General features: G+C 39.4%; 1 protein-coding gene across 7 annotated transcripts in view; it reads right to left on the bottom strand.

Annotated features, from left to right (window-relative positions):
- The window catches only part of LOC135234359 (immunoglobulin-like and fibronectin type III domain-containing protein 1), a 48,029-nt gene extending 25,439 nt beyond the window's left edge, over positions 1-22,590 (bottom strand). For 2 of the 7 annotated variants that reach the window (XM_064298887.1, XM_064298885.1), the window contains exons 1-13: positions 22,212-22,590; positions 11,894-11,981; positions 9,520-9,642; positions 8,837-8,976; positions 7,207-7,306; positions 5,860-5,895; positions 5,732-5,777; positions 5,244-5,436; positions 4,345-4,458; positions 2,828-2,990; positions 2,047-2,319; positions 578-919; positions 159-245 (exon numbers count right to left, since the gene is read on the bottom strand). In XM_064298887.1, the coding sequence (XP_064154957.1) occupies positions 159-245; positions 578-919; positions 2,047-2,319; positions 2,828-2,990; positions 4,345-4,458; positions 5,244-5,436; positions 5,732-5,777; positions 5,860-5,895; positions 7,207-7,306; positions 8,837-8,976; positions 9,520-9,642; positions 11,894-11,936 (1,660 nt within the window). In that variant the 5' untranslated portion in view covers positions 11,937-11,981; positions 22,212-22,590. Of the gene's footprint in view, positions 1-158; positions 246-577; positions 920-2,046; positions 2,320-2,827; positions 2,991-4,344; positions 4,459-5,243; positions 5,437-5,731; positions 5,778-5,859; positions 5,896-7,206; positions 7,307-8,836; positions 8,977-9,519; positions 9,643-11,893; positions 11,982-20,462; positions 20,583-22,211 lie in introns of those variants that run through there. The other 5 variants (XM_064298880.1, XM_064298884.1, XM_064298882.1 and 2 more) reach the window with 5 other exon arrangements.
- Positions 22,591-23,863: the final 1,273 nt, after the last annotated feature.

Below are 23,863 nucleotides of genomic sequence, written 5' to 3'. Positions count from 1 at the left end.
TAATCTTCACTGTGCCTTTAAGTAAAGTTGTCTTTGGAAAGCACAGAATTAAATCCAGCATAACCACACGTTTCATCTGATCATTCAGAATCAAGAACGCTGCCAAAGTCATCGCGTTTCACGTGACTTTGTTTAATACAGCCTTCTTGAATTCTTACCGACGACCCTGTTCGGGAGCAGGCGTCCGCACCCTTTACGGTCGACAAGCCCTCCATTTCCTGTTTGTCCATTTAGTGCATTTGGTTCTGTGACATTACAGATGCAAATGCAAAGTTTACTCACTCTTCAGCCACACTGTTTTGTTCTAAAATGGCAGATAGTGTCGAATGATTTTATCATAAGGCAGTGATGTTACTTCAACTCAATAAAACAATAAAAATAGCAATAATGATAGAAGCAATGATGATACAGTAGCAATATTTGTAACGTTATAGTGAACACCAGCAATGTCAATAATTCATATTCATGACAATTTAATTCCCAGAAAGATTCATTAATACATTGCAGGCTTACTGTAAATAACTTGTACCCATGTTTTGCCAGTTCAATAATCAATATAGCATTTGCAACCTCTTACCTTTGATGTCTCCAGACTTGTCACCTCCCAAACCTCCATCTCCAATGCCTCCTGACCCGCTATCCATCCCATCGCCTTTCTTCCGTCCCAGGCCGCCATCCAATCCATCCAATCCGTCCAATCCGTCACCCAGACCCGAATTGACCCCGGAACCGTTATCCAGCCCATTCATCATGTTTCCAGTGTCTTTGCCCTCCGCCTCTTTCCTCATTGCTTCTAGCTTGTCATCCTTCTCCTTTTGCAGTTTGGCCTGTTGTTCCTGGGCCATCTTGTCCAGGTCCACCCCAGCCCCACCCGCCTGGGTGGTCTTCCGTACCTTCTTCTTGTGTGGTCCAATGTCAGCTGAATCAGAAAAGGGAGGATGGGGGAGAGGGGGGGGGAACGTGGCATTACATTACATTTAGGCTCTTAACGGGACACTCCTAAACAGAGCGACTTACATAAAGACATGCATAAAGGCAATGAGAATAGCTGATGCCAAGTCAGCAATATCACAACCAATACTAATAGTAATAAATAAACCCATATCATGTGGCATAGGTAGGGCTACTGAATTCATGAACTGAACAATGAGGTGGTCAGAGGAGTCAGCGGTATTTACCGATACACCACTAATACCCAATGGACAATTACCATAATGATCAAAAGAGAAACGCTACTGTGCAGGTAAATTTACAATTTCATTATGCCTTGTAACCATTTTGTTTTATATTTTAAATAATACAGTACGTTCACAGTCCTAGGGCTAAGAACATCTTTCCAGCTGTACCAGCATTAGCAACTTTAGCTGCTAATGTTTAGGTTTCTGTGTCCTACTGCTACATTTTGAAGAGCTGGGTTAGGCCTAGGTGACATTTTTTCAAAATGTTGGAAAGCACATGATTACGTATAATTTACATAATTTATCCACATCATTATTTATATACTAATTATTTATTGATTGCATGATGACTACAGATATACTGACATGACAAAATATCTCAGATACAAAAGAAATTTTCAAAATGCAAATAACTTAAAATAATCATTGGTACTTGTGATTTCAAGATCCACTAGAAGTTGAGGGCCAGGGCTGTACAACATGCAACTCATTGGCTAGACCCCACCTTGACTGCCCAGTCAGTCAGCCTCCAGAGAATGAGTATATTCATACATGAATATAGTACCAATGTTGTTACCCATAAACAAATGCGAGTGTAGTGTCTGAGGGTGACCTTTATCTTAATCAGCTAAGACTAGAATGATATTTTGCTGCCTTGTTATAGTTATTTGTTCATTATTAATTTCCTTAAAATCCTTTTTGGGGACAAGTGTTGGAAGGTGTTGGCCTAGGAACAAGTAATACAATGTACCTGAAGCATGCATGAGAGCACCTGAAACAATATAACAGTGCATTTTCCCCTGTCCCAAGGAAAACAAAAACAACAAAAAAAATATAGTCCAAATTCAATGTAATATCTTTATCTCACCCTCTACTGTAAGCCAGGCACTGCAGGATTTGATTCCTGCCACAGCTGAATAGATGCCCTTGTCCACTTGCTTGCAATCTTTAACCCGAAGCCTGTGGATGAGCTTGTCCGCAGATACTGTTATTTCAAACTTCTCCCCAGCTTCCAGTGGACTGTTCTTGCCCTTCCACAGTATTTTGGAAAATGGGTGAGACAAGACACATTCAAATATGGCGTCCTCCCTCTCCTTGGCTTTCACCTCCTTAATTTTGACAACGAAGTCAACCATGGGAACTGAAAGAGAGAAAGAGTGTGTCCATTTTCATAAAATTTACTTGATTATAGTTTACCTTTGTTTTAACAAGTACGTCAACAGAGAACCAATCACAGTGACAACCTGGGGAACCAAAGAACTAAGAATGTACAAGGGATTGTGTAGCCAATCACCTCTAATGTTGGTCATTAAGTGACTAGTTTTGTGGGGGGGTGGGGGGGGGGGGGGTTGGGGTGCGTGAAAAGAACACAAGGATGTACACCCAAAAACTTTCAGTCAAGGAAGAGGTTGGGATTTAAAGACAAAGAGGAAGTCCACAAAAGAGATTTCTATAGTAAATGAATCTCTTTGTTAAAAATAATTTGAGCCAGTTAACTGAATATGAACCCCAGGAAAGGTTGGGAGAGTGACATAAATTTTAATTAAAATACAGATTTTTTTTTCCTGAGATAACACTTATGGAAAATAAGTTAAAGAAAAACAATTATAGTTAACAGCAATTTACCAGTACTCTTGAGAAGTTCTTACTTTTGAAATCAGTGGAGAACACATTGACCTCCTCGACATCCACCTGGTACAGCCCAGCATCTTCAGGAAGTAGGTCTTTGATGGTGAAAACCAATTTCTTGCCTATTTTTTTTAGGTGGTGCTTCATCTCCATATCTTCGCTGAATGGTATCATTATACCATCCTGTAGAGGGCAGAAACTCGTAAAAAAAGAAGCACTGACAGGTTGATGGTTCAAATCCTGAAAGGAAAACATCTGTCAAAGAAAAATATTCATGTGTTTCGACGTGTTTTCCTCAGCATGTGAAAAATTAATATATTTTTACATTGAAGAGCAAGAATAATACTAAAAAATTGTAACGCATGTTGAATATTCTCAAATTCCTCAATAATACAACAATTCAGTACAATTGTAGGATTCCAAATATGACCATGAGAACAAATACATTTATGATGAGAAGGAAATTTATGATGTGGTTAGAACACTGGGTTCACTTATGCCATGGATGTTGGACATAGCACACCCTATGTCAGTCTATGTCACTTGGCATAAGAGTTTATGAATGTTTATGCATTCGTTTAGTTTTCACTCATTCGTATAATTTGCAACCAATTCATATTAAGATTACCAGTATGCTAGGCATAAGACAAAATATTGCATCAAATGTTTTGATGTGAAACATTGCTGAAAAACCCACGGCATCACTGATAAAATATTTTTTTCTGCACATTATCTCCTTATAAGAAGAATTGTTTTCTTGATATAATTAGAAAAGATCTTGTTAAAGCGAGAACCTTGAATATCTCTTTATAATGAGAAAATATCTTGGCATAATGACAACAACCGGAAATTCCGGAAACACTCTTGTGATCCCAGGCACCACGTAGCCTTCCGTTCCTCTGGAGCGGGCCAATGAGCTGCATTAACGCTGTGTCCATACTCGTGCTCGTTATGCAAGCTAGGACTACCGGACCTTCCCAGCCTCATGAGATTTATCGGCTATGTTCACCCTGCTGCTAAAACAAAAACTCGGGAGCAAAAAGGTTTATGGAATGAAATCAATTTAGCATATTAACATTTCAAAATTGCGTCCCATCCATGGTTATTTTACATTTTTTAGCGGTTTATCCGAACCGTCCATGTTTCTGCGAGCCTACTATACCCCTGACTGAGATCAGGATTGTTTTGTGAAGCTTCATTTTGTTGATAACTTTATTAGGCTAAACCTCGGTGTTAATTCAGAAAAAATGGAGTACACTTTATAACAGCTGAAAACTTTGCATTGTAACTGTAAAACAAACTTTACATTTTATTGTTGTTTTCTAAAAATATTTTATTATATTTAATTCATTTGGATTTATATTTTATTTTCAATGTTCAATACATAATAAAACTTGAGTTAAGGGTTGTGGGAACAGCAATGTAAATCAAAAATTATATGAATGGGTAACTTTTCATGACACATTCTAGCACGCCACTGTTGGTGAGAGTACTGAGGCCTGACCTGAGATCAGTGGTTTGTCATTTCACGCCTCACCTTGTAGAGGAAAATCCTACTCCTTGGGTCTTTGAGATCCAGGACCATTTCAAATGAAGCACAAGAATCTCCTTTAACTTCAATGTGTCTCAGGTTACTGATCACATTAAGATACTGGGAAAGAAGTGGACAGTGAAGCAGAGGAAGTGGTGGAAGAGAGGGAAGGAGAGAAAAATGGAAGTTAGGAATGGAGATGGTGTGAATGTGTGGAAAGGTCATGTAATGGGATGAATAAATGGCCTGTTTTTGCAGGTGCCTCTGTTTGCAAATTATAAACAAGGAAATATGAAGTGAAGTGCATAACTGTTGTAACTCTTGTGCTCTTGATAGGTACAACCTTATTTATATATATGCTAAAATAGTTTTTATACACACATTGCCAAACATTTTGGAAATAATTGGCTGTACTTTCAGTGTTTAGTGCTAAAGTCAAATTGCCTGAATGGCACAATAGGTTGTTAGGCAGGGGCTGATTTAAATCAATTCATGTATTGGCTATACATTTTGTGGTTACAATAATTACATGTGGATGCATGTATAAGTACATGAATAATTACTGTATGTATACGTACAATTAGTATTTACAAAAAGGAAAGGGATTAACTGAATGTAGGGCATGACATTGAAAAAGTAGTTTAGAAATACTATTTCAGCTATTTCCCACAAATAGTTCTGTTTGATACAGACAGACAGACAGACAGACAGACAGAGAGATAGATAGATAGAAATATCTAGCAAACCTATCTAGAAACAAAACAGTTTGCAGAAAGCAGCAGAAATTTTATTTCCATACTACTTTTGCCATGCCTCATGTCTATTGCTTGTGTCAGCAGATATGAAATGGGTATTGGAAGACAGAAAATGGAGGCAATGACTGTGCTGGAATGCAGCCCTCTAACCAGGGATTGCTCCTCCTCCCTCTCCTTTTTCAGGATGTTCAGCTTCTTCAGCATCCAGCGGAAATCTTTCACTCCATACTCAGCACATATGCGCTCGTAGTCCTTCCTTTCTGAGCTCAGCAAGATCTCCCAGAACTTGTCAGGTATCTCATCGTCCTTCTTTTCTTTTTCCACTTTGTCCACACGTCCGGCACTAGAAAAGAGAACCGAAGGACTGAGTAAGAACTGCCGATGGGTCTGTACAATTCATGTAATGCACTATGTAATTTCTTCGTTTCAATAATAGAGGGATAATCATTCCCCCTCTATGCTGCACTTTATATACAGGATTATGTAAAACAGTACATCCGATAACACATATCATAATATGGTTATGGGGCATAAATAATGTAATCACCAAATGTACATTTGTATCGCATGTTTCTAATTGGTCAGTCATGTCATAAAGCACGCTTTATTAGTACCGTAACACAGGTGGTATATGCTACCTTTTTCTGAGCATTTTTCGGAACTCTGCCGGATCAGCTGAGAGCCCTAAAAAAAACAAAGCAGACGTTTACACCAGCGAAATTCCATCATAAGGATTTACATGTTCGCACTCATCAGGGTTTCCAACCTGGTCCTTCCATTGCCTTTTCCTTATTGAATCCAACTGAAAAAGAGAAAACGGAAGAAAGTTAACTCAGAAGAATAAGCACAGTGTTAATTCTGCTCTAACAGAGTTCACATGAGTCACACAGGGTGTGCTCTTTACCGTATAACCAGCCTTCACAGCAGAAGAATGCAAAGTGCACAACAAAAGGCTCCTGATTGTCAGGTTAGCGTACAAGTATCTTGATCTCACTTCAGTATCTTTCATCATTGCCTCAACAAGAATGCTAAACAATGTGCTTGTTAACTGCCGACCAGGCATGCTTGTTCAGTTATGGCCTTTCAACATGTGAAGTTTCTTAAATCTAAACATGAAAAAGTGATGATGGGCCAGGGGGGTGTGGATGAATTGTTGACCGGTGGGCACCTGAGACTGGTCCTTAGGGTTTGTAACCCATTGTTTGGTATCTGTACCTTGAAGGGTAGCTTTTAGGATATTAAGCTGATGGTTGTGTTTTCTATGGTGAGCTCACATGGACTGGACACACAAAGGAGGAGAGGTCAGCCCATGCTCACTCTAAGACCCACCCACTAGAGGTTGGGCAACGTGTCCCAACAAATAACATAACCCTGACCTGCACAATCTGTTTGATGGGTGGTCTGTTTGCGGTGAACCAGGAATGCGCATGTAGTGTTTGACTATTCTTTATCTCTGACCTGCAGAAGTGCCAGACACACCTCTCTAGCCGGACATTTTTTATGCTAACTACTACATATTTGTAATGCTCTTTCTTTTTTCTTTTCTCATTGTCTTTTTTGCAATCATAATGACAGTTACTTTTGCTGAGTACAAAATGGTGCTTAAAGCAATGCCAGGACTTCAAAGGACCATTTTCAGATCCTTTAGACAATGCTAGCGTGCTAGCAGCAAGATCTGGGTGCCAGGTTAGAAAACACCAGTTTATCTTTTCCTTTATATCTGACTGATATTTTGACCAGAGGTAACTAGGGACCAGGCTAGCCCAAATAGTAGCTCAGCCCTGCATCAAATGGTAAGTTGTATTTACAGTCATATCAGTCTGTTGGTTTTTCCAATTCACTATGTGTTTCCTTTTTTACAGTTTAAAAGTAATGCTGAGGAGAAAACGTCTTATTTATTCGTTTTGAGAAATATTGCTTCAAGTTACAGTAACGCCTGAGGCCCCAATGAAAGCCAAAAATCAATATAATCCTTTCCGTACTTGGAGCTGTTGTAGCCTCTTTGCAGATAAAAATAGATTGTGAAAACAAATGAACAAGGAGAAGGATTGTGAACTGTAAAGCATCGTGCATCTTTAGCTGCTTTGACAGTTGCATTTCTGTTGTTTCTTACCTTCAATAACGTTCAGGGCAGCAGTGCAGACAGCCTTTCCAAACTCATTAACGGCAAAACATTTGTAGATATCTCCTTCTTTTCCAGTCACAGAAGTGATCTGTTGAATCAACAGCAAATACAAGTTTTGATCCAGACAAATGAATCTGCAATACATTTGGACTACATGAAAACTATAAACTATAAACAATGTAATACATAAAATTGGTAGACCCCAAGAAAGGTTCCTTGCTATCTTGGTCACGGGAGAAACTGAGTCTGATTCCAGGACTTCCAAAGAACTGTAATGTGACTTGCCTTGGGGGACCTACAGTAGGAGTTTGAAAGGTAACATTTGAGGAGTTTGTGCTTCTGTTTGCATACAGGACCATGGTCTCAAAGATACTTGGCTTTCTCCAAAAGCCTGAGCTATCACGACACTGCTGGTCCTAACAACAATAAATGGCATAATTCTTGGAGTGCTCAGCCTGAAAATATAGCGGTATTTTCGGCCCATCTCAGACAATCAAGATTTAACATACATTTTTTAAAGTTGGTCCAAACAGAGAGAGGCTGTGACAATAGTTACAGTTACTGGTATTCAATGCAGACCATAAATTAACCATGTTATCATATGACTTAGAACCGCATCGGACAACGGCAACAGTAGAAATACACTATAACCATGGGTGGAGTTTCAAACAACCTGAATACAGGGGGAAGTTCACAACATGGGGCATGTGTTGAAATGCGCACACAAACTCACATATAAACACACACACACAAGCTCACATATAAACACACACACACAACTCAGAGGTCTTCTCTCAATATTTGAGTGAAAAGCAAATGCTGGAGAAGAAAAGAACATGCTGACGTCAAATACAGCCTCCACAATTCCATGAATATATGCTGTTTATGGTAATGAAAGTCTTTATATCATTAAATTACCATAACACATTTAAAACCAATTCCTAGTTTGCAGATTCCTATATGCATTTTTATACTACTTATATTTTTTTGAGGCAACCTCATCCAACATCAACAGAATCTGTATTAGTATGTATTGTATCATCTACACCCACTGTAAGCTTCATTGACCCAAATAAAAGCTTGCACCAAATATGACTACACAGTGGAAGGATATACTTAACTAGAAATTGCAGGAAATTAATGGTGATATCTGAGCATGTTGTGGTGGATAATGTAAAATTGGCAGTTCACTGTGAATAACAATATTCTAATGGCCCAAATACTGGTGTTCACTCTGCTTACTGTTCTAATGACAGGGCCCTCATGCGCAGCATATGATCACTGGCCCATATGTTGTACTGCACTTTATGTACCGCTATTAACAGCACCTTGGATAAATACTGCACACAAAGAAATGTGGCCTGAATTCAATCAACATCCCTTAACTGTCATCTACAATAAAGTGCTTTTGCCCCGCATATTCAGAAACACTTTGGAAGATCATGGTGATTGCAGTCATCAAACTGTATTTGTGAGTAAAAAATGAACGTATTTGTGAGCTAAAGATACATTTTGGTTGAATCCAAGTCAGCACTAATTATTAGCACTAAAGCTATGCGACCTGGCTGATAACCGCTTATTTTCTCTCCATCCCAGCTGAGCTGAAGTAAAAACTCACCTCTAATATGTATTCCTCAGCGCCCTCATCATATTTTGTATGGAATTTCGTATCATCATTTATTTCCCCTTTGGCTCTTTTCCAGACTACCTCTGGTTTAGGATCGCCGCTCACCACGGCTTTGAATTGGGCTGATTTACCTGGAACAGGAGAGAATTGTGATTTTAGTGCTCATCAAAATGGCAGATTGTTTGCACTGAAAAAGGCAGTGTTTTATGACAGGCTTAGATATATGATGAGCGTTGCAAGACATTGACCCTGGTAACATGTGAATATAATAGTAAATTATAACACCACAGTTACTTATTTATGCATTTATGCATGAGTGCTAGTGTGTTTGTGTGTGTATACGATTCTGTAACGAACAATGTGTGTCATGTGAGTGCATCAACCCAAACACTTCCTTCAGATTCTTATATGGATTCTTACATATTGAACTGAAGTAGCTAGGTGTTACATTTTCTGTGCAGACAAGTCTGAGGATTTTTGCTTTCTTCGGTCATTTTAGGAAAAATCATTGAAGATCAAAACTATTTTCTGCCTTTTTTCACATTTCAAGTTGTTTTTGGATCACTCCAACCCAAAGATAACCAGATGGCTAATTCAACCTAATAGATGCACAAACATGTAACATATGAACAAGGTAATTTGCTCTGAAAAATTGTGTTGATTAACCGGCTTACCCTCTTGAATAGTCAAAGCAATGGGCTTGCGCAGGAAGTCTGGAGTAGATTTTCCAGCCGGGAGTTCTTCCACAAACTGAGTGATCATGACCCCAGGAACTTTGGACTGCTTTTTGACTGCCACTGTCATAGTAATAAAAAACAAGAGGTTCTCAGTGGTCTACATCAGTGGTTCCCAACCTCGGTCCTGGGGGCCCTCTTCATGTGCTGGTTTTTGTTTCAACCACAGCTGCAATCCCCAAATTTTAACAAGCTGGTAATTTTTCTTATTAGGTGCCTTTCATATTTAGAGGGATTGTTAACCCTCTTAAGCCTCATTATGTTCAGAAATAGCTATGCATGTCATGTAAAATAAATTTCTCTTGTTCACACTGTTCCTATTGTACTAAAAAAATTTTTTTAACTGATCAAAGGTGACTAAGGTGAATCAATAGGCTCCTACTCAGGTTGTTGGACACACATGTTTGAGTCCTTTCATAACTTTTTCCTTCAAATTTTAAACGCAATGCAGGTTTGGCTCAATATAATTTGTTTGGTCTATGAATTTGCAATTAACTAATTTTTTATTTTTATTTCCATGTGTCCCCACTTTCACCAGTTAGGTGTAGTCACAACATAATAGAGGAGGAACACACTAAGAGGATGATGAAGACATGGGAAAATTTATATGAGCTGAAGGGGCTGGAGAGAGTGCTGGGGAAGCCCGGCCAGGAGGGGGTGCAGTAGTCCAGTAGGGAGATGAACAGAGCTTGAACCAGGAGCTGGGCAGCATCCGGGGTAAGCAAGGCTCTGATTTCAGGGATATTGTAAAGTGAAAACCTGCAGGATTGCCTTATGGAAGAAATGTGGGCCGTGTAAGACACTCGACTGTCTAGTGCACTGGTAACCAACCATGTTCCTTGAGCTCTACGTTTTCACTTCAACCCTAATTTGGCACACCTGACTCTAGCTAATTAGCAGCTGAACAAGGTCTCAAGCTGTTGAATGAGGTGTGCTTTGTTAGGGTTGGTGTGAAAACCTACAGGATGGTAGATCTGCAGGAACAGGGTTGATTACCACTGGTCTAGAGTCACACCAAGATTCCTGATGGTCTGGGCAGGCGTCACAGTGGCCGTCAGAATGAAGAATAATGAATTATATTTTCTAAATATTTTGATAATTTCTTTCTTAAATTGGTTGCTATTAGTCATCCAAAGATCTGTTGCCCTTTCCTCAGCTACAGTGGTCAGGCAGACATGCCAGTTTTTCCCTATTACTCCCTTCTGCAGTGTCTGAATATTCCAATGTGACACACTGTTTCATTAGGCTATATCCATCTATGGTGTGCTTCAATTATAGACCCCCAAAAGGCCTGTTTCCTCAACACCTACAGATCTCTGCTTCTTGCTTCTCAGCATTCATTGTTGTCAAGGGCTTTCCCATCATTTTTTTTTGTTGTTTTCTTTTTATCAGGACATTATACCTTGTATTCTTTTTACAGCTGCTTATTTTGTAATCTTCATTTTTTACTCTGTTGATTTTGTAGATGGTTTTGTGCTTACGTTTTCCTGTAGAAGGCTATGCACACTGCCATTCTGCATGGTCTCCAGGTTCAGCTGTTATCATAATTAGCAGAAAGACTATTGAGCATGGAAGATATCAAAGGCTAAAGAAGAATGGCTGGCATATAAATATAATTCAGCATCCCTCCTGTCGTTTTGAACATTTCTCCCATTTGCCTGCTATCACAAACATTCTTCCTGCTGCCTCTTCACCCTTTCACCACTTTCAGTTTGTTTTTCTTTCATCTTCCCATCATTCTATAGGCCACACATTTTGAATCAATGAAGTGAAGGTCTGCTGTCGGAAGTATGGTACCATTTTCCTGTCTGATCTGAAAATTATGTTTTTGCATACATACATTTGCTTTGATGGTGTCCCAAAAAAAATCTGCACTATCAACAGTAAAAGATGCCTTTTGTCATAGTAGTGGTCAATATCGACAATTTTCCAATCTTTACCTTTTTCAATATTGTCATGTTACTCTACTTCTTCTAGGTGAATGGCGAATCTTGCTTTTTCATTGTGAGATCAGTCCCATTTTTTTTTAGAAAAGACATACTTGTTGGGTAATGTCTTAATTGAACCTCTATACAGCATATATATCAGTTTATCAGTAGCTGAATTCTTATGTCGCATTCAGTTTGTGGTCACAACAAAACTGAAGACATTAGCAAAAAGATGCAACACGAAGGAAAAACCCTAAATATTTTTTCATGCTAGACCTATCTGGGTTAAAAAAAAATTAAAAAAAAAACCAACAGGAGAGGTCTTGAGTTTCTTTCAGGGTGTACCACTGGTGAAAGGGGAAAGAGAAAGAAATGAAAAGTCTTACCCTGCCCCGCCGCTGTCTGGTCTGAGACTTTGGATCTCCACATCTTGATCTCTCTGGGTGTTCTCTGTGTTCAGAAATTTCTCAATGGCTGAAAGGACAGACACACAGTTATCACAGGCCCTGACAGATTTTCTCAGTGAAAGAGGAGATTCAATTTCTGCTTTTGAATAATAAGACTGCTTCTATCTAGTGAGTCTGATTCAAAGTGACAGTTCCCAGGTGCCACCAAATTTAATAGCCCAAATTGTAGGGCAGTGTTTTGAATACAGTTAGTTTTTTAACTGAAACATTTCTGTTGTATGCATCATGAATTGCATCACTACACAAGCCTATTTCTGCAATTCTACTGTTTCCGTCTCACTAAATTGTTGAATGATGTCACAAAGAAACCAAGAACCATTCACTCTACAGTTTTCAGTATTAGCAGTATAAGTATTCAGTATCAGTAAAAGTTCAAGACAACCTTTTCATCATCTGAGACAACCTTTTCATTTAACAGGAGTTTGAAACTTGTGTGACTGCTTCTAAGTGACTACACATTCACTATATGTTCAAGAAAATAGATCATATCCTCCAAGCGAATGAATATAAGATTTATAATTGCTCAGTACAGTATCCAACAAATATATTTTTATTGTTTAACTCAATAAGCCAACCAAATACATTTCTAGTTTATCTCAATGAATCACCTTAGGTATCATTTGAACAGTGCTTTATCCTTTGTAACCAACAATGCTTTACTCAGTGCTTGCCAGCAGATGTCACTAAGCACTCACTGATGGTTGAAGCATTTCAGGTAGCAGTGAATTCCTTGGAACTTGGACATTAACCTTCTTTCCTTTGATAAGATTTCAGGATTTTAAAAATGGGATAATATGAAATACAATTATAATCATCATATTATTTGTTTGGGTATTGGAGCAAAAAAGGGCCCCATTGAGACATCATATTGAAATACAATTTCAATATGATGATGAAATACAATGAAATACAATTATAATCATGATATTATTTGTTTGGGTATTGGAGCAAAAAAAAAAAAAAAGAAGTGAATCATTCAAGAGTTGTGCAACAATTGACATTTTCCTTCTTTCTACAGTGTTGTTAATTTAGTGACAATTATGTTTTGTTATACATTAATGGTTATGTTGGCACAATCCATACGACTGCTATAGGAAGTTTGGTCCATTTTGAATTTGGGAAACACCAACTATTATTATTGTGGTTGTTGTTGTTATTATTATACATCCATCCATTATCTATACAAACTTATCCCAATTAGCCTAATCATTTAGAAATTGATATTTTAGCTATATTTCTTGATCAGTTCATGAATGACTGTTCCTGTGTCCCAACAGGAAAGATCATATTCTGGTCTTGGTTAAAGTAGCATAAGCGTATTAGCTAATTTCGCAGGTGTAATTGGTGACAACAAAAACCTGCATACACACCGGCCCTGCAGGAATGGAACTGCCCACCCCAGATGGAAACCAATTAATAAAACTGTCAAGGCAAATGAGTATTATTTAGATACAAATCATGCCGCATCATTGGTAGACTGCAGGTGTAATCGGATCACTGGGAAATGGCCAGCCTGCATTATGACACACTGATCATGTCCACAGGGAGTGTGGTGGTGATAGAGTGCTTTCATTACTATAAGTGGGGGCTCCATTTAACTGCTATACAACAAGCTATACAGTCAGCTTTTTCCCACTGTTGGCCCGCACGGCAACCCGTGGGCTGCACACCTGCTAAATAATATTATGCTTCCATGTTTGAAGCAAACCCTTGCAGTTATAAATACCCCCACCTGGGGCAGTCCTGCTCCCTGCCTCCCACCCACGCCTTCATACATCAAGCAATTTTCTCTAAACTACAACAGGAAGGGCACAAAACTGAAATAAAGTGGCGGACCATAGGGAAGGACTCCACAATGATTTACATCTCGCATGTAAATTCTTAGGTTACACTAGAAAGCCATTAACAATGGCAGTTTATTGTCTCAATGGGGCTCTTAGAATATAACAATAATAATATAAGCACACACTTTTCTGTCAAAAAATGTTGACCCCGAAACTGAAGCTGAAGGAGAGATGCACCTGTCCACACAGAAAACCATCATGTGAACTCATCGATGTGTCCGTCACTTGACTGCTTACTGGATTCACTGAGAATTTCCGCTCCCTCTCCAGGGGCAGTCGCTTGATGATCATTTTCCTCACAGCTGTCATAAATCAGAGGCCGTCTCTTAACGTCTACTTTCAATTTCTCTAAATCCCTGTTGTAAAAGTTTCTGGCTGCTCTGCTGAAGTACCCAGTGCAGCAGAAGTAATGTGTAACTAATGAGGCAAAAGATGGGTTGGGCTTGAGGTGTCACCAATTGATGGCTGCGTGGGGACCAGACAGATGGACAGCTGTCTGTAGTTTGAGCTTAGACTGATGCAATCTTACACAGAAACATTATCAGCGTTACTGGAGCAATTCAGGCCAAGTACCTTGCAAGGCCATAACTTCCATCTGGAGGTAATTGTACACTATTCTCTGATCTGTATTCCCATATATCACCTATTATACACAGAGCATTATGCTGTGTAGTTACATCAATCTAACAGACAAAACTGGTTCACTCTTTTAATGACATATGAAATTTCAGCCCATAACAAAAATGTGATGTTCATCAAAGTCTATGATGACATGATATGATTTATATGAAGTCTGAAAAACTGCATGAAATGATGCATCATTAGGGAAATAGTTTGGAGAAAATGTGTTTATCACAGAGGTGTGCTTTTAGAACCTTTTGGACCATGTCTTCAGCAGATGAAAGGTGTTTTGCCACAATAGCAGTCATGGTAAATTTGAATACAAACATGAACAGAATACAAAATTCTAAGACAGACTGAGGGTTTTATCAAGTTAATATCAAGGTTTCTCAATTTCAACACCACAGAGTTTAAGCTTAATAGACTCAAATCAAATATACAATTAAATTAAATACAACTGTGTGCCTCAGGGCCAAACTGTGCTGATAAGCCTTCCTATCAAATTTTTAAGGCCACTGCTTTTCTCATTTCATAATATATGTACACAGAATTGAAACACGATATAGCAAGCACTGTAGATTTGAAAACGTGAATGCGGGCACATCCCCTGAGCAGGTGTTTGGGCCATCGAAGAGATGAGGAGGCTTGTCAGCATTCCCATCTGATAGATTGTGGCTGTTCCACCTCGCAAGATTGATCACGCGAGCGTGCCAGCTTTCTTTAAACTCCCGCGGAAGCTTTTGACAAAGTGGCACAGCAGTCACAAAGAAAAAATCCACCAGGCCTCATCAATCTATCCACCACTGGCTTTGGATCTTTGCTCCGGTATGCGGCAACATCTGCTGTCTTCCGCAAAATTAAAGCAACTCATCAGGTTTCTGAAAAGGCTGATAGCCAAAAAATCTGTGCATTTCCTGCACTAGTGTTTTCCCTTTTTGCAAGCTGCATACCTGTTTTGAGTGCGGGCCAATTTTTTTTTTTTCGTTACACAATGTTTTGGTTACATGCACGAAGTGAATTGCTTTGCCAAGCCGGGAGACTGTAATAGTTCATTCCTGTTCAACCAAACAGGTTACAAATGACACTGGAGGCGCTGAACAGCACTGGGACAGGAACTCCTCCTCCTCTCTTTCAGGAAAGGGACCTATGAGTTCTTCTTAAATTAATTTTCATTTTGTTCCCATTCCAACTTCACTTCAATTACACCCTAGCCTTGCTTGTCAGGCTTTTACATATTCTTTGAGTATAAAGCCTGGCCAGAAAAGCCCTTTTTTAAAGAATAACCCTACCCAAACTCCAGGTAGGAGCCCAGCTGATCCCTCATCCTTGATTTAACACAACAAGTCATAACTGAGGGTAGTAAATTCAGAACTGGTATGCTGGTCATCAGGGTCTACTAAGAATTACGGTGGACATTTCAGCTCCTTTCAGTAACTTTCATTCAGGAGCACTTCTTTCCTTCACAAAGGACCTACATTATGAGCAGCTTGCATCCGTTTAGCATCAGATTAGTTTTTAGATGCCTCACGACAGCAAAGCCTGCGCAGCAAGCTAAGTAATGCATGCTAATGTTAAAATCTTAAACCCCGCTTCTCACATTAGTAACTTGACCGTGATCTGTTTAAGCATGTCTTATCATTAAAAACAAGTGCGAATCCGCAATAGCTGCGACTGCACACACGCATGCATCCATGTGCGCATGTATCCACGCACACACCCTCACACAAACACGTGACCTTTTCTTTGGTTCATGACCAATCTTTCCACACAATCTTGTGCAAATCTGTGAATCCATTCGGGAGTTCTGCGCTTTTTTGTGATAGGCCACACCCATTGTCACACCCCCCTCTTGGTCAATCGGCCTTGAAAGTTACTCAGCTCGACCTTCGGTCATAACCAACGTCCATGCCAAATTTCAGCCTCCTGGGGCGAAAACTATGGCCGCTACGGGGTGGGACACTCTTTTGTGGACCAACCGACCAACCGACCGACCAACAGAGCTATTGCGGTCGCAGCTAAAAAATTTAATTTGCTCATGTCTGTCTAGCACATTGGTTGAAACAAGTACTTAAATCCCTTGACAAAACACAGTTTGGACGAGTTCAGAGTGAGCTTTAAAAGTACTTTCTATCACTGATGTTTTGTCACATAGTGCCCCCCAGAAAACCATAAGTGTTTGATCATGTTAAATTTCCAGGGCCAGTTTATAGGGGTAGAAACCTGGTGGTAAACATATTAATTTTGGTAGTTTAAATATGACTCATTTAGTAGCATATGTAAGTAGTTAGCAGCTCAGTTGTAGAAGTTAACTAATATAATTAAAGATTTAAACTGTTCCTTTACACTGAATTATTTTTTATATTTGTCAGGTTTCAATAAAGATATTTACATTCTAATAAAAGTTAGCTAAATAAATATACTATTAACAAATCTAACACCACATTTACTTCACCTTAATGTTTATTAACTGTCAACACATTTGTTAAAATAATATATTTATACCGTATTTGATTTTAAAATAATTTCTCAGCAAACACGCTGAAAAAACATTCCTGAAAATCTTACCATCACAAGGATCTGCAATTTAACAGTCTGCTTCTAGTTTGCTTCTTTCTTGGCAGTTAGGTGATTGCACTCTTAGAAAAAAAGGTTATTTGAGGGTTCTTTGGCTTATCTTCGTAAGGGAACCCTTTTTAACCCTTCTTGCAACTGCAAGTGTGATGTGAAAGCTTTTGATTGAGCCATTTCGCCCAGAAAAGAACCCTTGAACTAGAAAGGCTTTTTGCATGGGGACACAAAGGGGCGTTTTGGAATTCTTCTGAGAGTGCACTCAGAAATAGGCAAAGCAATAAACAAATTTAAGCCCCCCCCACCCCCCAAAAGGCAGTTACGCATCACAGAGATACGTGACTTTGGCTATAGTGAAGGTGAGTGCTCCCATATGAATCTAAAAGGCCAATGGGATTTCCAGATCCAAATACATGTCATAAGATGAAAGCATATGCTTACCACAGAGAAGATTTGGAAAATGACAAATAAAATAAACACTTTCTCAGATGACTAGCTAGAGTACGCTATGCAGTAATATATTTTTAACATTAGAGGTCATGGAGACGCATGTGCATGAGCCAAGCTCGAAATCAACGCAAAACCAATCAAGTATACTATATATCAAAGTACTTGTGTTCTAATTCAAAGCAGCTCAAAATATACCATTATAAAGGGTTCATAGCACTGCCAACAAGCGCTTTGCCAACTAAAGCAAACCACCACCTTGCATGTGTGGGATCACATGTCTCATAAAAAGATGACTGATAGCACACTCTTACGTAAATCACTTGCTGTCAATTTTGTTTTCCCAAGTACGTTTGTAAAGGTTACTCCCTATTCCTAAAACGGACAAGGCAAGCAATAATAAACTTTAAGCTAGGCTTTCAAACTGGTTTCACATTGAAATCCCCTAATTAAATTCACTAATTTATAAGGTTTCCCATCTGTAAAGTTATGATGGAACCTCAGCATAAATGCTGTTAGGTGATGTCACTAATGCCATTTGGGCGTATTCATGTCTTTAGATGGCCTGTTCACGTAATTTTCTACAAAAGATTTCTGGAATGCGTTATCTCTCCCCAGGGGAAACCTTTATTAACATAATGAATACAAAACATCTATCACCAACATGTCAACATGAATTCTTTACTTGTGTCACAATCTATCACTTCAACAGTATGTGCACTGTGATTGTACCATTTTAGCTGTGTTTGTGTTTCTGTGTGTGTGCACGTTGATTAAAGCATGGAAACCAGTGATTCAACTTTAATGTATCCTTATTAGACGGTAAGTATGATCTGTCCAGTAACCAAGTTCTAAAAAGCACCGCTCATATAAAATTAAGTGGATGATTGAAGGCTATTGTTGTTCTTATTGAAGTCGATGGCCAGTTTTGGTTGATTAAAATACCGCACAGCTGCGTGCCTCCGCCTCACTCTCGTAGTCCCCTCGCTTAATTTGGCATCAGTCTCCCCCAGCAGAGAACTCTCCATCTGTCTGTGGGACGAGGGCTACAGCCGCGGCAGGGAAACACCTCCGTCTCCAGGACACACTCTGCACACAGGCTGCAAGCGGGCGCGGGGCCAGCGGTGCATCATGGGAGCCCTGCTTTCATGTCTCAAAGCAAACTGCGCTCACAGGGGCTTGTCTGGCAAGCACATAAAAGCCGGTTTCTTTGGGAAGACGGAAAGATGTTTGATTCTGGGTTTGGTGATTCTAAAGGGATTTTTTGTGTGTGCACTGCACATTTCTGCTTCTACTCTTCAGGGGTTTGCTTTTTTTTTTGTTCTACTTGTGGGCCTGCAAGCCTTGTATCATCTGAGGGAAAATGGAGTGTGCAGCTATACACTGAGACTGTCAGAAACGGACTCATGAATGAGATATGACATGTTATATTAGAAAAATAATTTACTCAACTACTGCCTAACGGAGTAATAACGTGAAGCAGCATTTACTCTTTCTTTCGTACAACATAAATGAAAAGAAATGGGATGTTTATCACATGGTGTATTATTCTGGATGTATCATTTCTTTCAGACATCTTATAGTTTTGTTTAGGATCCTTCCATATGGCCAGTATTTTTAAATGTATAAATAGAATATATTAGTAACAAAAACATCAACTATGAACATCATTATAATAGTTATATTCATCACCAACTATTTTGACCACTACAAGTCTTGTGGCTACCATCCATGAGTAATGCTGTGTACATTAAGCTCTTTGATAACAAAGACATTGCCCTCTGTCTCAACCGAAAACACCACCTGAAATCCCAGGCCATTAGATGATCACATGTATTATTGCTGTGATTTGAATCACAGTATTGTTTATGTGACATTATAAATTATATAACATTTAAACTATTTTATAAATTGGTTGGTTTAAAAAAAAAAAAAAATGAAATCAAAAAACTTCAGGAGAGTCATGCCATATGGGACTGCAACATTTGCATTCTCCTTCAAATCAACAAAATCAAAACTGTCAATCGAAAGGTTTATACAATTTCCCTGATGGAAAGTATCCTTACCTTAAATAAATAGTAAATTGGGTACTTTATTGGCTAAGCAGGCTGAAAGTAGAACTTTCACCTCAATAAATACATTAATTGTATGAAATAAGAAGAGAGAAATTTGCCATGAATTTTGCTGCATCTTAATATTGAGATTAAACTGGTTTGTCTCTTGTAGAATTTCTCCTTGTAATCTTCAGAAATATTGGCAGCCTGATTTGCTAGGCTTGCTATGACATAACATATGGGCAATTCATAAGCAGGACATTTCAGAACAAAATACGTACCGTGTGATTTAGGTCCTGTCAACTTGACAGTAATTGCACAGTGATTTATTTTTTATTAAAATAAATGTGTGAATTTTCCTGAAAGTTAGCCGACTTGATCTTGGCTGCGTGCATGTACAGTCAAAATAATGATCTTGTCAGTTAATTCACAGTAGACAGTAATTATAAGCCGGTGACTGATCTCTCCCTGTGAATTTTTTTGTGGTGAAAACCTGGCTGTACTTGGCTGAAAAGTGAAAGTTTTCTAGCCGACTAGGACACATCCAGGTTATATCAGGGTAAAACCTGATTCTGTCTCTTACTTACTGGGCTGAAGCACTCAAAAATGGGGTTTGTATGTTTATTAGATTTATTGTACGTGAGCCGCATCTGTAGTTTTAAAATGTATTTACGAAGGCTATCTACAAGTAGCCGAAGATTGATACAAGTTTTGTATCTTGCCATTCACCATTAACTATAAAAACATGATATATTATCCTAGAAAAGAATAATAATAACTGAATACTGAATGTGAAGCCAAGATAAGATTAACGGAGCTCACGCTGTCTTCTTAAAGTTGAAATGTAGCAATGCTTCATATCAGGAATAACCCATGACAAGTGTTAAGCCCTTAAAGCTAGCGTCAAATTGATTAAAATAAAAGAGAGAGAACTCATTGTACTGAAAAGCCTACCTGGCCCACTGCAGAGGAAAACATAATCGCGTCGTCATCACTTCATACCCAGCGGGTCTACGGGGCGCAGCGTGCCGTTGTTCTCCCGCGGGCTATCAAAAATTCCGGCTCGGCATAGATCACATTCTGATCACACTTTTTCTATAGTTAGCCATGACCTGTCATGTGCTGCAGTGACTTCATACCACCTGACTGCGGGCACACTCCCGACTCCAGACGTCCAGAGAAATTCACAAGGGAGAATCTGACGCACCCCTCCCATGATTTTTGCATAGGAATCCCAATCGGTTAAGCACGTAACCAAATCCGGGGTGAGCTTTCAGGATGCAATGCACACTGGATTCAGTGCCAGGCCGGATCATCTACGGTTCAACTCGCTTGACAAGTTAATTAGTTTGTACTCAATGACCAAATCTCATTCTGAAGATTCCTTAAGGGTTGCCATATTTTAATGGCCCAGAATGAGAACTTGCTGTTCAGATGCAGAGAACACACTCCAGATATATTTAGCTTATTTATGCCTTTGCTGAGTTTATGCCTTAGCTGATATTAAAGTGCGCTCTTATGACTCATACCCGCCTCCCGTAATTTTAGGATTTGATAATTAAACGGGGGGGGGGAGTAGTTGTCACATGATTGACGATGACATTATGATCCTTTTACCAAAATATCAGTTTTTTTTAAAGAAGATTTACTGTATCCTGTGCTACCTCTTTCACTGCACTACAGGACTGGTACCATGCTGACACGGTTAGTTAGAGCTCTGGGTGGTTTTCCGTGGTTTTTTACTTTTCCACTACAGGCTCTGGCCAAGTAGCAAAAACCATAACTGTCCCTTTGCTGTCAGCGCTAGAGGCAGAAAAACACAAATGATAAACACAGGATGGGGAACGAAGCACCCCGGAATGACTGCTCACAGCAAGCAGCCATATCTAGATAGAAAGTACATGTACAGTAAAACAGATCTGAGAACGCGCAGACTGCATTTCCACATATGGTATACTGCCCAGTGCGAATCACATAGCAGTGCGTCTGCAATACATGACTGTATACATAAATCAAAGCTGGAACATGTGAACTGCAACCTGTTATTACACTGCCATTTGGCCATATATCTTGCCATGATAAGATGGAGACTTCATTACAGGGTGTGTGAGTGTGGAATCAGAAATGAAATTACATACTGATTTACTCCACTGTGGAGGAAAAAAGTGAATAAAAACGAGAAAAAACGTTTTGTTCCAAAGTAAATACCATCCAGTTTAAAATCCAAAAGTAAAAATCGCATTTTCTTACATCTAAAAAGAATGTGTTTAGACATTTGTACAATTAATTGGTTACTTACCTCAACATTAAGCAAACTATCAAACACAATTCACAATAGCCACTAGATAGAACACATACAATATACAAATAACCTCACATTTTAAGGATTCTTACTGACAGTAGATCAACAAATGAAAAATTTTAATCAGAGACCCATTAGGATTCATAACAGTTTGGCAGACACTTTTATCCAAGACAACAAACATATTGTCAGTAATGAGAAAGAGCCCTTCCATCACCAACGCTGACAAATTTCCCATTTTCTCTACCGAGAATACTCAAGAACAGGCTCAGGCTTGCGCAAGGGTGCAATGACAGTGCCCCATCTAGGAATCAAACTTGCAACCACCTTGGTCGCTAGTCGAGCTCCTTAGCCATTGCGTGACACTCACACATTACATGGAAGAAGGCAGGATAGCTTACCTACTCGCGATCTCTGCTGCTCTTCGCTCAGCTCCTCCGTGTCAACGCCTGATGATAACTGACCGCTGCCTTTGACGTTTGCAGGTAATAAATCCTTGGAGGAACGCGTGTGACTCTGCCCAGAGGCTCCCTCGTGCTCAGACAAACAGGCTGCCAAACAGAGGGCTGCCGTTTTATTTTTTGGTGAAGTGCTCCCCTGGTAACAGGAGGGGGGGAACAGGGGGAATGGGATGAAAGGATTTGGAGAGAGTAACACATATCTTGGTTTTGGTTTCCTCAGGATACATTTTGGTTGCTTTGGACAGGCTGGTTTTTCTTTTCGGGATGTCTCCTGTCAGGCACACGGTCGGTCTTCATGGAAGTAAGTTTGTGTGTGATCAGGTGCACTCGAGTTTCATCACGAAGGATGCTGTGGAATGAAGCCTGCAAACACAAAGCAGATGTGTCACTGGGTTCAAGAACCAGATAACCACATTTACAAACAGAGCCCAATGTTTGCGTTTCATTTGATTAATGTTTGTGGCTTGGCCAGGGTATCAGTCCTGTATTGTGAAAAACCACCATTTAGACAGGCTGTAACCCAGAAGCCAGCAACTTATGATGTGATTTATTCAGGCCAGATCAAAACAAAAACCAAACTCATTACAGCAATGGAGAAGCTATTTTCAGGCATGTTAAAAAAAGGAGAGATTACAGCCCTTGCAAAAAAAGTATTGGATTAAGTGACTAAACAGCTGATTTTACATGATGCAACTCAGCATATTGGTCAAGTCTGATAATGATGACCAATGCGCACATTTGGTGTGCAACACAAGAACAACAGCAAAAGTGATAAAATATAACAAGTCAACATGGCCAAGCTCAGGAATATAAGATGAGGGCAAAGGACCACAGTTTATCAGTTCGCATTTAGCTGCAGTATTTAGTCAAATGGACTTCTTTTGAAAATTAACAGGCTTGATGCACACACTGACAGCCACATATCGCACAGAATGACGACATGAACAATATACAGATATAACAGCACACTGTTCCAAGGCATTTGGTTTAAGGAGAAGCACAAACTGTCCTCTGACTGGTAAACTCCTGTCAAAGAGTGACACGGTTGTCTGCGAGATCACAGATTAATGTAACACAGTTATGCAGTGGAAGATAAAGGTATTGTTTGGGGAAGAGACAGACCGCATTTGTTTCATAGCGTACTGACGCAGATGTGTCTGCAGCTTTGCGGATCAACACGAAAGGATCTCCATATCGTTTCTGCAAAAGGTTGAAAGGTTAATTGGCTGGTGGGCTGAAAACACACACAGCTCAGGTACGGATGTCAGGAGTCAGAATTTAATTTGAGCTCTGAGAACACGGAAGCAGACCTCTTGGCTTTGATGAGCGGTTTCTCTCACACAGGACTGTCATATAGTGTACTGTCAGAAATGTCACCAAGGGAAATACCCAGAGGCATGATTCAAATCAAATGATTTTGCAGAGCCAACTTCTTTCCATGAAGCATTTGTTTTATAAATTATCGTCAATGCACTCACATGCATCACAGTTATGTAAATGGCAGTATAGAATAATGGCTGGGGAACTGGGCTTGCAACTCCAAGGATAGGAGTTTGATTTCCAGCTGTAAAGCTACTGCTGTCAAATAAATG

The sequence above is a fragment of the Anguilla rostrata genome, chromosome 11 (assembly GCF_018555375.3).
Source record: "Anguilla rostrata isolate EN2019 chromosome 11, ASM1855537v3, whole genome shotgun sequence".
NCBI lineage: Eukaryota > Metazoa > Chordata > Actinopteri > Anguilliformes > Anguillidae > Anguilla > Anguilla rostrata.
The sequence above is the reverse complement of the archived record's forward strand: the minus strand, read 5'-3'. Positions and strand labels throughout refer to the sequence as shown.